General features: G+C 37.6%; 1 protein-coding gene across 1 annotated transcript in view; it reads right to left on the bottom strand.

Moving 5' to 3' along the window:
• Nucleotides 1-1,778: 1,778 nt before the first annotated feature.
• ATP8A2 (ATPase phospholipid transporting 8A2) overlaps nucleotides 1,779-14,342 on the bottom strand; it is a 334,998-nt gene continuing 322,434 nt past the window's right edge. The window contains exon 35 of the mRNA XM_072400709.1: nucleotides 1,779-1,941. Coding sequence (XP_072256810.1) covers nucleotides 1,794-1,941 — 148 coding nt within the window. The 3' untranslated portion in view covers nucleotides 1,779-1,793. The remainder of the gene's footprint in view (nucleotides 1,942-14,342) is intronic.

Here is a 14,342-nt window from a genome sequence, read left to right as displayed (position 1 = left end):
AAATAAAAGATATTATTTTTAGGAACAGTATTTATATAGCAAGTTTTTGTCAAGGGTTTCCCATGTTAAGAAGTTTGGAAAAGGCTGCTTCAGACTCTTTACCATTTTTATTGTCTCAAACCTGAACAGTGCTGCTCATGGAACTAAACGGTGCTTTGTGTACAGCGCTCATTTGTTCATCAATCTCTGGAAATGATCACAAAATATTGTTTCCAGCAGCTATCATCTAGGATTTATATGGGACTTATGGATCTATACAAAGAGATCAGGACCTTTCTTTTGCTGTTGATCCCTCAGGTCCTACACCCCATAATTGAATTAATTTGCTTTCTCCACTGCCAGACCACACTGCTTATTTTACAATTATCACCCCTGATGCTTTAGATTCTTGACAGCTATAATACTAATAACATTTATATTGGTGTTAAACATTTATATGGTGGTGACATTCTGCAATTTAAAAGAAACATATATCAATTTCCCTAGGGCAAAGGTCACTCAGAAATCAGTTAAAGTTTTAGAATGTTTTTAGATTGTGCGAGAAATCTGAAAAACCTTGGGGGAATCCAACAGGGAGGACACACAAAAATATATGTGAAATTGAGTTCTGGAGGGAAAAGAACCCAAGGCACCAGCACTGCAAGGAAAAACCATCATCTTTAAGAATAGTCAAATGTAAATTATTCTTTAAATCATTTAGACTTTATTGACAGCAGCTGGGTAAGTCTGTGCTGTTGTGATTATAAATCCAATAAATTGTTGAAGTTTTAAAAAGTTTTTCTGGGAAGCATTAGAGCTATCTGGTCCCACTGTGTGCTTGTGTGTGATAAACACCAATTCCAAAAACTAACAGGCTGAGGTCAGAGAGCCCCTGCACTTTGCTGTGGCTGGTCAGAAGAATGCTGGGTCCTGACCTAAGGCGATAGTCAGGATTAATACAAGTTTACTTTACTGTCCCACAATGAAGATAATCTGTGACCTGGTCTCCCAATGTCACAATGTGGATGGCCTAATGACAAGGCCCATGTGGGATTCCAATTGACAGCCTCAGCCCCACCATGTGTCTTAGAGCTTAGTGCACTGGAAAGAGATATTAGGAGCGTGACAGTCACTGACCTCCATTATGAAGGGACAGAATGAGGGGGGCAGTAAATCACAAATCAGGGACAAGTTCCCCTCCTAAAAAGTCACATTATCTGTGGAAATCTGATATGGTCCAGGTGCTGGTGAATGGTTCAAGGATCTGGAAACAACACAATTACCAGACCTTTAGGTGCCAATAGATGAACAAAAAATAAATGATCATTTATTTTTCAGCAGCTGGATAGTATAGGAATAAGGAAATGCTTATTGGATGTAACTTTGTCTATAATTTCTGCTGTTGTGTCAACAAAACGTTTTGTGTGTTGTTGGAAATCAAGAGGAATAATCTGGCTCTGTATCTTGCCCCTTGTTCTATTACCTGGTGATCTGTACACTTGAATAGTTATATTTATATACATATATATATATATATATATATTTGGCATGACCGATGCCCTTTAAAGCTGGCATAAATAGTCACTGAACTAATGTTAAATCTTAGAGAATTGTTTAATCTACTGAGTTGGCATGACCAATGCCCTTTAAAACTGGCATAAGCAGTCATTGAACTAATGTTAAAAACACAAAAATCTCAGATCACTCTTACAAAGTGTACCCTTAGCCTGGGGGCCAAAATCAAGCAGAAGTCTCCTAGCTCCTATGCTTCCTCCTATATCACCTCCACATGATGCTGCACATTTTAATTAAAATCAAATCCCCACCTGCAGGAAGCAGCCAGCTGTATTATTTACGCTTACATACTTACATGATACACTTTGCTGGACAGAATTAGCACGAAACAAGCTTGGAGGAGTCTTCCTGCCAAGTCTCTTCAACAAGTGGTCACGTTCATTCAAGCTGCAATGAGATCAAATAAACATTATTACCTTCAATGAATGTCAAGCAGGCCCGGAAACAGCTGCTGCCTAAAACCTGAAGCTGTCTCTCCTTACTAAGAGCCATCAGGCCAGCCACAGAGATCATAAAATGCTTGTTAAGCGGAGTCACTATATAAAGGAGGCCCCTTTTCTTATCTTCATTGAGCAAAACCAAAACTTAAAGGAACAAAAATACTCTTCTTTACCCATGTATATATTAATTATATTATTATATATTTTATGAACGTATATATATACACACACACACAAACACACACACATAGAAATTCACTTTCCCAAATATGTGAAAGTGAAGGAGAACAAGACTACAGTAGGAAAAGTTTGAAGGGCAAAAAGTAATTTTTAGTGCTAAATCAATGCAGTTACAGACAATCAATACAGTAAAAAAAAAAAACACAAAATTGTAAACTAGAATGGTTACTGATCAGTTCTGTAAAATTATGTTTTGTGCATTTTTTAATTTGTAAAGAACCTTTTTTTTTACAAACCTTTAATACAAGCTACACCCATGACACTTAGCTGGGAGAAAATTGTGACCTTTCCAGTGAAAGGCCCAGCATTGCCTTCATGTTTGTTACCTCTCTGTAATTACCTTGTAATACAACAGCTGACTGCAAGGGGTAAGTATGGAATTATAATATGTACTAGTTCATATTTATATTAAAAACCAATACATTTATTTCAATAACAACAATTTATTAAAACATATAACTGAACTTAAGAAAGTCAATATATAATATAAGATGACCTATTCCCATAAACAATCTCATTTGAGCAAAACAGAAAAAATCCAGTAATTATTTGCAAAGGGTAATACACCATCGCAGCCAGGTTTCAGTTAGGTGATGACAAAATATGAACACATTAGGCACCATAGCTAGTTATTCTAGTTGCAATGTCTGTTCAAATAAGTCCATATGTGTTGAATAATGGCTATTTCTCACAGCTGGATTCGGGATGACATAAAAGGATTAGTGTAATGATGTCATTGTCCTGGACCACTGATACAAAACTTTGTATGTGGATTGGGAGTCTCCACACATCTTATATAGAACAATTTTGATGATAACTAATCTTAGTAGAGGTCATGAGAATTATGTATAAGGTTGGAATATTTGTAGAGGCCTTTGACTGTCTATTATTACTGCAGAAAAGGAGCAGCTTAGGTCTAATGTAATCTTACAGACCTGGGTCTTATTGCTGAGCCATCAGTCTCTCCACTGTAACTGAAGATAAGACATAAAAACGGTTTGAATATTTTCCCAGAACTGCAGCGGAATCCAAGAGTAAAAATGCTACGTTCAACTGGATGGAAATACTATATAGCTAAAAGTTTATAGACTTCTAAGCAACACGCTAATATGAGCTTGCTGGACATCCTATTCCAAAACCATGGGCTAATAATATGGAGTTGGCTCACCCTTTGCTTCTACAGCAGCTTCCACTTGTCTGTGGGAAATCTTGGCTATTTAGCCAAAAGTGCATTTGTGAGGTCAGGTACTGAAGTTGGATGAGACAACCTGGCTCATATTTAAATTTCCAATTCATCACAAATTTGCTCAATAGGGTTCTGTGCAGGCAACCCAAGTTTCTCCACATCAAAGTTGTCTTGAGAGCCTGGCTTTGTGCACAGAGGTACAGTTATTATAGTATGATTTACTAGATTATATACAGTGTTTACTGTATATTGGACAGTAAAATATCACCAAAGAGTACATTCACACAGTCTAAAATATCTTTGTGTGTTGTGGAATCTCTCTTTTTACAAAGGTCATAGAATATAGTATAGTACCTTTGTAGTTGCCAAATGGCAAATGAATGATTTTTTTTTTTTTTTTAGTAACTAAAAGTAACTTGTTTCATACTTCTATTATCCAATTTCACTTAAAAATACAAATATAAATGTTAAAGGATGCAGTCAGGCACAATACCTGGCCGACATTACCAAATAGGAAACGGAGAGAAAGGTTGTGTGGCTAACACCTTGGACACCGTTTGGCAGAGTTTGTATAGTCGCCTTATTTTTTTGTGGTTTTCCTCCTATATCTCAAAAACATACTAGTAGGTAACTGGATCCTCCCAAAATTAGTCATAGACCATGTTTGGAACGTTTGGCTATGACCATGATAGGGACATTACTTATGCACAATTAGTGACATGAATATGGACTTTGTAAATATGATGGCACTATAGAATTATATACCAATAATATTAGGTAACACCGTGCATCTTTTTATTAGCAAAAAATCAATATGTATATACATACATCTCAGGTCTAAGGCAACATTCACATGTACAAATTTTGTTGTTGGAATGGATCTTTCATGATCGTTTCCAACGACAAAAGACTGCACGTTGCATGAACGAGTGATGTACATACAGAGCCATTTGGCTCTATGGAGACGGGAGGGGTGAAGAACGACGGAGGGGCACCCCGCTGCGATCTCTCCCCTTAACTTTTATTATGAGCGTTACTCGTCCGCCATACGTGGATCTGCGAGGACGGATGACAAGCGATGTACACACACCAGATTCTTGTCCTATATCAGCCCTGAGGCAATAATCGGACGAGAATCATCTGACCTGTGTACATGGCCAAACATTGATAAGATATGCACAGGAAAAAGTAAAAACATTATTAAAGACCGCAAATTCCCTTATGAGAAAAGTTTCAGTAACTATATACAGTAAATATGTCACCGGGGGCTGCAGTTAATAGAGTGATAACATGTAACTGATACTGATACTGTTTTGAACAGAACATTTTTGTATCTGCACAAGTGACTTCAGGCTGAAAAATGAATCCAGAAAAAGGACCTTTGAGCTGATTTTCGAGAGTTCCACATAACATTACATTGCTTTTCATGATGTGGGTGATTATCAGTCAGACTTGTGGACAGGTTTAAGTTTTGCCGTCATATAATGTTTAAAGTGTTTCATTTCCTGGCATTTTTTTATCTCACAACAATTGCATACATTTCTAAAGAAGCCTCATCGGTTAAGGTAAATCATTTGGATGCACAGAATAACACAGATTTGTATAAATTCCAAAGCTGCATCTACACCCTACATCTATATTTTAAAATAAAATCCAGGGCCACTTTGCTGCTGGTGGTTACACCTAAATTAGTCTCGTATTAAAAAAAGGAAACATGCAAACACTGCTTGGCCAATGCAACAATTTGGGCTCTACAGTTATATTTTGAGTGGTTTGTCTATGTTAGTGAGGTTTAAATAGGGCTACATAAAAAAATGCAATAACCCCCCCCCCCCAAAAAAAAAAAAAAAAAAAAAATAAAAAGATACAACTTTATCCTGATACAGAGAGTCTGCCATTGAAAAATAGATTACCTTAGAGCAGCTTTTCTCAACCAGGTGTCAGTGGAACCCTAGGGTTTCTCCAGAGGTTGCTAGGGGTTCCTTGAGCTTTGGTCGATTGACCTTATATTTGATGATGCCTGCAAAATTCTAGGAGCAAAGCCATGAGGAAGGGTAAACTGCAAGATACTAATACTATTTAGGTTGTCTGGAAAGATGGCATTCTAGCCACAACTGTAAAGGTGTCATTCTTTTTACTGGCCACCAAAGTAAAAGTTTTATTCCCATTGACCCACACATAAATTTGTCTTAGAACTGGTTCCCTGAGACCAAGGGTTCCTCGGGGGCAAAAAAAAAAAAAAGAGAATAGAAGAAAGGTTGACCTAGAGAATAAGACTGACCCTAAAAACTAACACCAGCACAGTATATGATACAAGTAAATACATTTTCTTCCTTGAATTTCTCCCCATCATAGAAATTGTGTCTTGATGACCAGCATAGGAATGTGTTTTTGCTGACATTTCCCCAACTAGACATAAAAAGTAGTAATAAAAAGTTCTCCCATTTCCCATTCTACCTAAAAAAAATATTATTTAATTCTTGTTCTTCTTCCTACTATTAATAATAAACAGGATTTATATAGCACCAGCATAATACGCAGTGCTGTACATTTATTAGGTCCTGCAAATGACAGATGGATACAGACAGTGAAACAGAAGGAGGAAATGTCCCTGCCCCAAAGAGCTTAGAATCTAGGAGGTGGGGGACGTATCACACCATAGGAGGGGAGATGAGATACCTGTAGTTGTTTCTGCTTTCTTTCGCTGCATGATTGTTTTAGATCTTTAGCTCTGGGAGTATAGGAACCAGGGACAGCCAGAAACACAGATTTTTTAAAAAGAGGTCAGCAATGGCAGTGCATTATTTCACATAAATGTCGCCTTGGAAAAAAGCTACAAAGAATGCTGTGTTGGTCAAGGGGAAATGTTTTGGTCAAGAATTGCATGATATGAAGCACATGTATGTCTTGAAGTCTATGTTCTTTTTCATGTTTGGCTGCACACCTGCTTCCAAAAAATGTCCTCTGTGAGCTAGCCTTGTAATAAAGGGAAGCATGAACATTCCTCCAGCAATTTATGGAACACAATAAACAGTATATGTTTTCAGGATCAGAGGCCATTTTACTGAAATTAAAGTCAAAGGCTTCTTATTGTCTCTTGTACTTAATGTCTTTGCACATTTTTTGATCTTTTTCTTTTCTTTGGGGTGTTGTCTTCCAGGCAGTTGCATGCTTTGAAGATTCTGTGCTCATGTAAATGAATGACATCAGAGCAGAAGTGTGTTTTTTCTGCGCTGTGGCTTAAGTATTCCCTTTCTCAAGTGGAGAAGAGACTCAATACCAGTTATCTTACACAACACCAATTAGCACTAATGATTTAATGATATGGGGCAATTGATTGACCTGTAATGTCTATTGCAAGCAATGATCATGAGGATGGAGCTTTTACTGCACTTTACTGAAAATGAGTGATATGTAACATTTAATTACTGTTAAGTCAGATAAAATGATTATTTTTTCTTTCTGTGATCAAACTAGATTTTAATAGCAGAGCTGAACTTTTTGCAGTAATTACTGTAAAGAATAGTTACAAAGGATTAATATGCACAATATACTGCACAACATTTCACAATAGATTTTTAGAGTAAAATAAAAGATCAGATAAGGTGTTGTATCCCCATTCCCAATGAGCTCCATATACCACTTGTAGCGTTTGCCACCAACAGGAAATGGTTGACCAAAATGGTGAAACACTCTGTAATGTCTGTGGGCACCAATGTGAAGGTTTTCCCATTCTCATTGACCCCCAAATTAAAAAAAAGAGTTTTGCTAATTCAGAGCAAAAGTGTGCTTTAATCCTCCCAATTGTTTGCAACATAAGTACATTTTTTGCAACAAAGTAAAACAGCTCAAAAAAGAAAGTTTTACATTAAAAAGTGATTCCGTCAATTTTGTTAGCAGCTGTATGCTGCTAGGCCGAGTGAACTTGTTGCTTTGTCCTGTATGGTCTAGTGTTAAAGCAGAATTAAACTCTGGAAATTAAAAAAAAATTGAGACCAGGCAGGTCCTTTATTGGGAAATGGACAGGCGATGTCCCTTAAGCAATAAAATAACCTTACCGGCTTGATCTCAGTTTTTCAAAATACACTCACCTGTCTCGGTTTAGTTGTAGGTGCTACCATCTTCTTTCTTCTCCTCTTCCTGGTTTTCATCTTCGGCCTTCTTGAAAGGCCAGGCTGGAATGGTGTAACTGGGAGTTCATTCAGCTCCATCAACCTCGGGGATTGCCAAGATGTGTCCATCAGGCATCTTTTTTTGGAAGACAGCAAATCGCAGGTAAATATGGTTTATTGCAAAAGGGACATTGTCCGCACTTTTCTGCAATAAAGACCTGCCTGATTACAAATTTTCAACGTGGAACTTTCATTTCGCTTTAAGGTAACCAAAGATATCTTATAATCATCTATCCACATTTGATACTAATCCTCATGGCTATATATATATGGTGTAGTAAACAGTGAAATCTATAAAATTTCACCCTAATAATTACATTCTCACACTAAACACATCCCTGAAATAGAATGTCAAGTGGATTGTCATCTCTGAATAACTGGGATGTTGCACATTCCACACTCCATGGTAAAGATTTTCTAGATAAAGTGGTACCTCAGTATAAGTCAGCTTTAGAATAAAGCTACGTACACACTTCCAATAATTATCGTTGGTAAACGAACGACGAACGATCCTGCACGATTTGGGCGAACGATCGTATAGCACCGATCCTGTACATGCAGATAACGACACGATTGTTCGCAGATATTGTACACACAATAGATGCGATCGTTTGAGCGATACAGGAAGTGACGTGCACGACAGGAAGTGAACGAACGTTCGTTCATCACGCATGCTCAGACCATGGACGATCAATGAACGACCGTACACACGATAGATGGTAAACGATCGTCGTCCAATCCGATCCGCCGGTCCGGTCGTTCATTTCCAGCGACTATTCTCGTTCGTCGGCGTCGTTGGTTACTTTTTTTACGAACGATTTTTGACCAATCGATCGTTCGTCGTTTGTTCGTCGTTCATTTCCAACGATAAAAATTGGAAGTGTGTACGCAGCTTAAGTCCAACTTGGTATAAATCCTGTTTGGACATGAAAATTTTTGCTTGGTATACAACCCTTGTGCTGGAACTAATATGGGTCAAAATGAGTCACAACACCACGAACTACCCTAATTTACTTCTCTCGAGACAAAACCATGACTGCCCACCAGTGTCAGAACGCCAGTTGCTACCATTCAGTGAACAACCCGCAATATAACTCTCTGTGAAATACATAACATCTCCTCCTCCCTTCTCAGTACCATCCTAGTAGGCACTCAACTCTTCTCAGCAAGGTAAAGTGAGGTTAAATTTTCATTTATTTCATCTAATTGCTTTTGTACTTTTGTATTTTAGTATTAAGCAGTGTTTAAATTATTTCATACAGCCCCATCAATGTATATTATGCCAATAACAATAGGATTATTTTTCATGGGAACGGATTATTCATTTTCCTTTTATTTCTTATGGGAAAATTTGTCCTATTTGGTTTAAGTCCAAGGATCTGGAATGGATTAAGGACTTATACCAAGGTACCACTGTATAAGGCTATGTGTAGTGGTAAAAGTCTCTAGAAACTGTTTTAGAAATAGGGCAATGTATTATCATATGGGCACATTACAGGATCACACGCTAAATAGCAGCAGACACATGTAAGCTCGAAAAGAGCTCGGAAAGAGATGAAGCTCAACCATAGTCCAATAAGCAAGCTGGAAGTGAAGAGGTGACAGAGGAAGTTGTAAAGATGCAAGCCCTGATTACTGGTGTCAACCTCTGTAAAGTATTACAGAGGTGTGGTGATAGCAAATAACTGCACAGAAATATTTTCGCCAGCCAAATACTTCATATGAATTTATTATAAATTTGTATTTTTTTTATATGGGTTGTTGTTTAAAATCTTACCCACCTTCTTCTGTTTTTTGAAACACTCACTACTTCCCACTACTACATATCACCCCTCACCCTACATATCACATATCACCCTAGTTTGTTCCTTCCCCCACCTCCTAGATTGTAAGCTCTTCGGGCAGGGTCCTCCTCCTCCTCTGTCACTGTCTGTATTCATCTGTCATTTGCAACTCCTATTTAATGTACAGCGCTGCATAATTTGTTGCCGCTAAATAAATCATGTTTATTATTAATAATAATAATAATAATAATAATAATACCTTTAGGTGACCTTGTATCATAAACCTGGGAGGTATGTACAGCTGTACAACTTGTCCAATTTATCTTTAATGAGGCTCTCCTTATAATCAGTAATTTTAGCAATTGTTGCACAAACTGGAACAAATAAAATATAAGTACAAACTGACATGTTCTACGCCAAGAACTGCTGAATTTCCGGCATGTTGAAGAATGGCCTAAGACAATACTCTCATGCAGTTTGAAGTAGGGAGGCTGTAGCATTAGATTTCTTGGTTTGTGTTTGCAGCAAGTTCTCCATTACTTTGCTCTCTGTGTGGATTCAAGAGGGCCATTGAGTAATCGGGCCTATAATAAGAGCTGACTGGCCAATGCTGGGGTCATGGCTATTGAAATGACTAGATAGGCATCTGTATTCATTGGTGAAGTAGAAAGGAAGAGGAGATAAGTAACATACCTCAGTACAAGGGCCAGGCGAGTCATGCAGGCCCTCTTAATCAAGCCATGGCGCAGCTTTCAAGCTCGGCACAAAACCACTTAAGTGAAAGGGAATCTCACAAGTAATTGTGTCCCTTATTAAAAGGGACATGAAGAGAGAACGAAAGGAGTGGTGACGGCTCTTTAATCCAAGCCTGGCATTCAACCCCCTTCAAAGCAACAAAAAGGAACAAACAGTCACTTTTTCCATACTGGGAAAACACAGTATTTCTTCTGCAACTATTCTGCAAGGAACTACAGCTAAGTGGACCTGTTGTTGGAAGCCATTTTTTAAAAATAAATCGGTGTTTACTAGTTTTTAGGAAGCAAGACATGATAAACCTGTAACCATGTCATGCCTTGCTGAACTCATTCCCTGAAAATATGCTCAGCCTGCAAAACATCCGAAAACCTAATAAGCAAGATTCCAACATTGGTGAGCAAACTTTGACAATATACAATGTAAAGTCTTAATAGTATAATATAGTATATATATATATAATAGTATAGAACCATTGCAGGATAATTAGCAGCTGGTCCCTTTTAGCATCCTAATAAGTAGTAGAAAACTGAATTGTTTACATATCCCAGCACACTGTGCCTCAACCCCGGGGAATATTAGTTGAAATGGCAGCAAGCAAAGTACATTTTGTATTTCGATATAAAGTAGGGAACTACTTTTTATATTTACTGTATCCACTATAGTGTAATGGTCAGTAGGACAAATGCCTCTTACACTGCTGACCAGTGGGAAGGCTGCAACCCTTAAAGAAACCCAAAAAGATCATTGGTGTCAGTTAAACTGAGAGTTACAAATTGCTCAAGGAGCCCCTAGCAACCTCTGGAGGACCCATGGTTGAGAAACACCTCTTTACATTGTTAAACTATCTGAGCTTAGTTTGTACATAGTCCCAAAGAGAACCTATACATTTTCCATGATGGGGAAAGCAACATGTACAATTAATTGCACTCCACATTCTCTTCCATGTTCCATGATACTTCTAGGTATGGGGAAGTGAGTGTGACTCTATATATACACTTTCTCCGATGATGTAGCGTCAGGTTGCTAAGTGGCCCATAACCAACCCTAAGTGTCATTAAAACAAGGAAAGAAGAGAGTCCTTAGCTTTGACCAGAGCAGTTAAGAAGTTAATAAGGCCTAAGGAAAGGGGGAAGGGCAATAAAGGTAACCCAATCAAAATAAATGCAAATATGCAACTGTTTTTTATTAAAAAATAGTTCTGTGCTTTGCAGGGGTTTTGAAAACATGCTCTGAAATTTGTTCTCTAGTGAACATGAAAAAACAAGCGTTCACTGAAAACACCAATATTTCTCTTTAGAACTGTAAAAACAACAGTTATTATATGATTTATATAAAGGACCTATATTTATATATATTTATACTACAAGAAAATCACCTTTCTGAAAGTTATTACTAGGCTACATGCTTGTCAATTAAGGATAAACTTTATTTTCCAGGTACAAGTGATCCTTCTTTCTGTGTCTGTAAATGGTTCCAATCAATCACCCAGCTCTCTACCAATTATACATGTGTAAATACACACATCTGCTGGAAGATCAATTTGGTTAGATCTGGAACTGAACATGTAATGACTCCAATTAACACAGCAACAAGCTACAAATGAAAGGGGTGTGAGAAGGCTTGTGTTTTTCCAGGAACACCAAGGGTCAGTTAAGAACTGGCAGTGCAGTCCAAGAGACCTATAAATACCATTTGTCACATCACAAGTATGATTTTCTGCTAGTTTTAGGATATGCATACACTGTCCTGCAGTACTTTTAGTGATTGTTGCATTCACTGTGCAGTAGTAAAAAGTAGTGATATAGAAGACTAAATGAAAGCTATAAGGTCAATAACTTAAGGGAGTTCAGTATTGTTTGATTCTGGATATAACAAACAAATATATTATATATAATGATAAAATATATATATAATAATAATATACTGTGTATTATTATTAATATTATTATTAATAATAAACAGGATTTATATGGCGCCAACATATTACACAGCGCTGTACATTAAATAGGGGTTGCAAATGACAGGCAGATACAGACAGTGACACGGGAGGAGGAGAGGACACTGCCCAGAAGAGCTTAGATATATATGGTTATATATAACTATACAGTATTAAATATAGTATGTTATATGTTATTATTAACACTACCATGCTTTCTCTATTTCACATGCTATATGTTTTCACATCACTGTGTGATGAGCACGAAGAACAGCCAGCACATGCAGCAAACAAACCTGTCTCCTTTAAAGTCTATCTGGAGATATAACTACCAACACAAACTATTAAACTACATACCAGGGTTTAAAAAAAAACGAGGAAGCATGTGCTCAATATAGCACCATCATTTATGGCTACCGGCACTGAAAACACTAAATCAAACAGGTAAGTTAGAGCAGATGTCTTATTGTTGTTGAGAGATAGACTCAGAGCCTAAACATTCTGGCCCGAGCTGTGTCTATTATTATTACACAGTATTTATATAGCGCCAACATATTACGTAGCGCTTTACAAAATCCATACTCATGTCACTAGCTGTCCCTCAAAGCAGCTGACAATTTAATTGTACTTCAGTCATATGTTAATGACTTTGTATGGTAATGTTTATGTATGTTAATCTTTATTACAGTCCAAGGTAAATTATGGGGGGAAGCCAATTAACCTAACTCCATGTTTTGTTTTGTTTTTTGAATGTGGGAGGAAACTGGAGTAACCGGAGGAAAACCCATGCAAATATGGGGAGAACCTGCAAACTCCATGCAGATAGTGTCCTGCCTGACATTCAAACCTGGGACCTAGAGCTGCAAAGGCCACACTGCTAACCTATGAGCCACCATGCTGGCAATAAGACAAGACAAGACAATTCCAGCACTGATATGTCATGTTGGTTCAGTTGCAACTAAATTTCTTTGACATGCGGACAATCTAATAGAAGCTATCAACAGACCCTGTATGGACTTCTTTCTCAACAAGGCGTTGCCTAAGTATCACGCAATGGGGTTACCATGGGAGAGGAATAGGGATGAACCCTGGCAAACACTCAAGGTACAAAACTGAGATTGAGAGGCATGACCACAAATTGGTAGAGAAACGCTACCCACCACAAGCAGTAGTAAAAGTACTTTAAAAGGAGGGGGACCTTTAGGTAAGTGTCCTACATGTCCATAAAAGTCTAAAGGTCTCCCAGGTGAGAGAAAGCAATACCAGATCTCGGGCTAATATAAGAGATTTTAGGACTCAAATAAGGGTATAAATTCAAAAATTACAGGTCCAAGATGGAGAACAGTGAACAAGTTAAGAGAAAAACTCCTAAAACCTTTCTCCAGCATGATCTTTGGACACTTTGGTTCAAAAGTGAACCACTGCAGCAAAGCTAAAAAATCAAAAATAGAATTTGTGGGGAAAAGGCATGAGATGAAGCGTATAAGTGTTTACTTTAACCACAGAACCATGTGATGGTACAGCAACATAAGGCTAAGGCTATGTGCACACGTGCAATCATTGTTATTGGAAAGGATCTTTCACAATCCTTTCCAACGACTAACCACTGCACACTTTATGATCGAGCTCTGTACATACAGCACCGTTGTGCTCAATAGAGAGGGGGAGGGAAGAACAACGGAGCGACAACCCGCTGCGCTCTCTTCCCCTTCACCTCTATTATGATCGTTCATCGCCCATGGATCTGCCAGGACGGTCATATGGACGATGAGCGTTGTACACACGTAAGATTCGCCGATTAATGGCCGAGAACTCCTAACCTTGGATTAGGAGACAAGACCTTATTCAGTGAGACAGAAATCATTTTGAATCCTTTACATTTCTTTTTAGTTATGTAATAAAGGAACTAATATATAGGAAAAATTACAACATTCTAGCTAGTATAATTTTATAATCCAAGGTTTGAGAAAGCTGTTTTGCTACAATAATGTAAACAAACCAGAGCAGTTTATGGTATAGACCTGGATATCAAGATATCTAATTGTACACATACATACAACTAAATAGGTAATTATGCAAGGATTTCCTGAAGTTAAACAGGGTCACATGAAATCTCCCTATATTAAATATAGATTTTTTTACAATTATACCTGTAGAAATAAAAAGTTTACAGTACAGATATAGAAAACAAGTAAATGACTAAAATTTCATATGCCTGAAAACAAAAGTTACTCTTCCCTGCAAAGCCTAAATATTAACAGGACAGCTGGTATA

The sequence above is a fragment of the Pyxicephalus adspersus genome, chromosome 1, assembly GCF_032062135.1.
Source record: "Pyxicephalus adspersus chromosome 1, UCB_Pads_2.0, whole genome shotgun sequence".
Lineage (NCBI taxonomy): Eukaryota > Metazoa > Chordata > Amphibia > Anura > Pyxicephalidae > Pyxicephalus > Pyxicephalus adspersus.
This window is presented reverse-complemented; position numbering and strand designations above follow the sequence as displayed.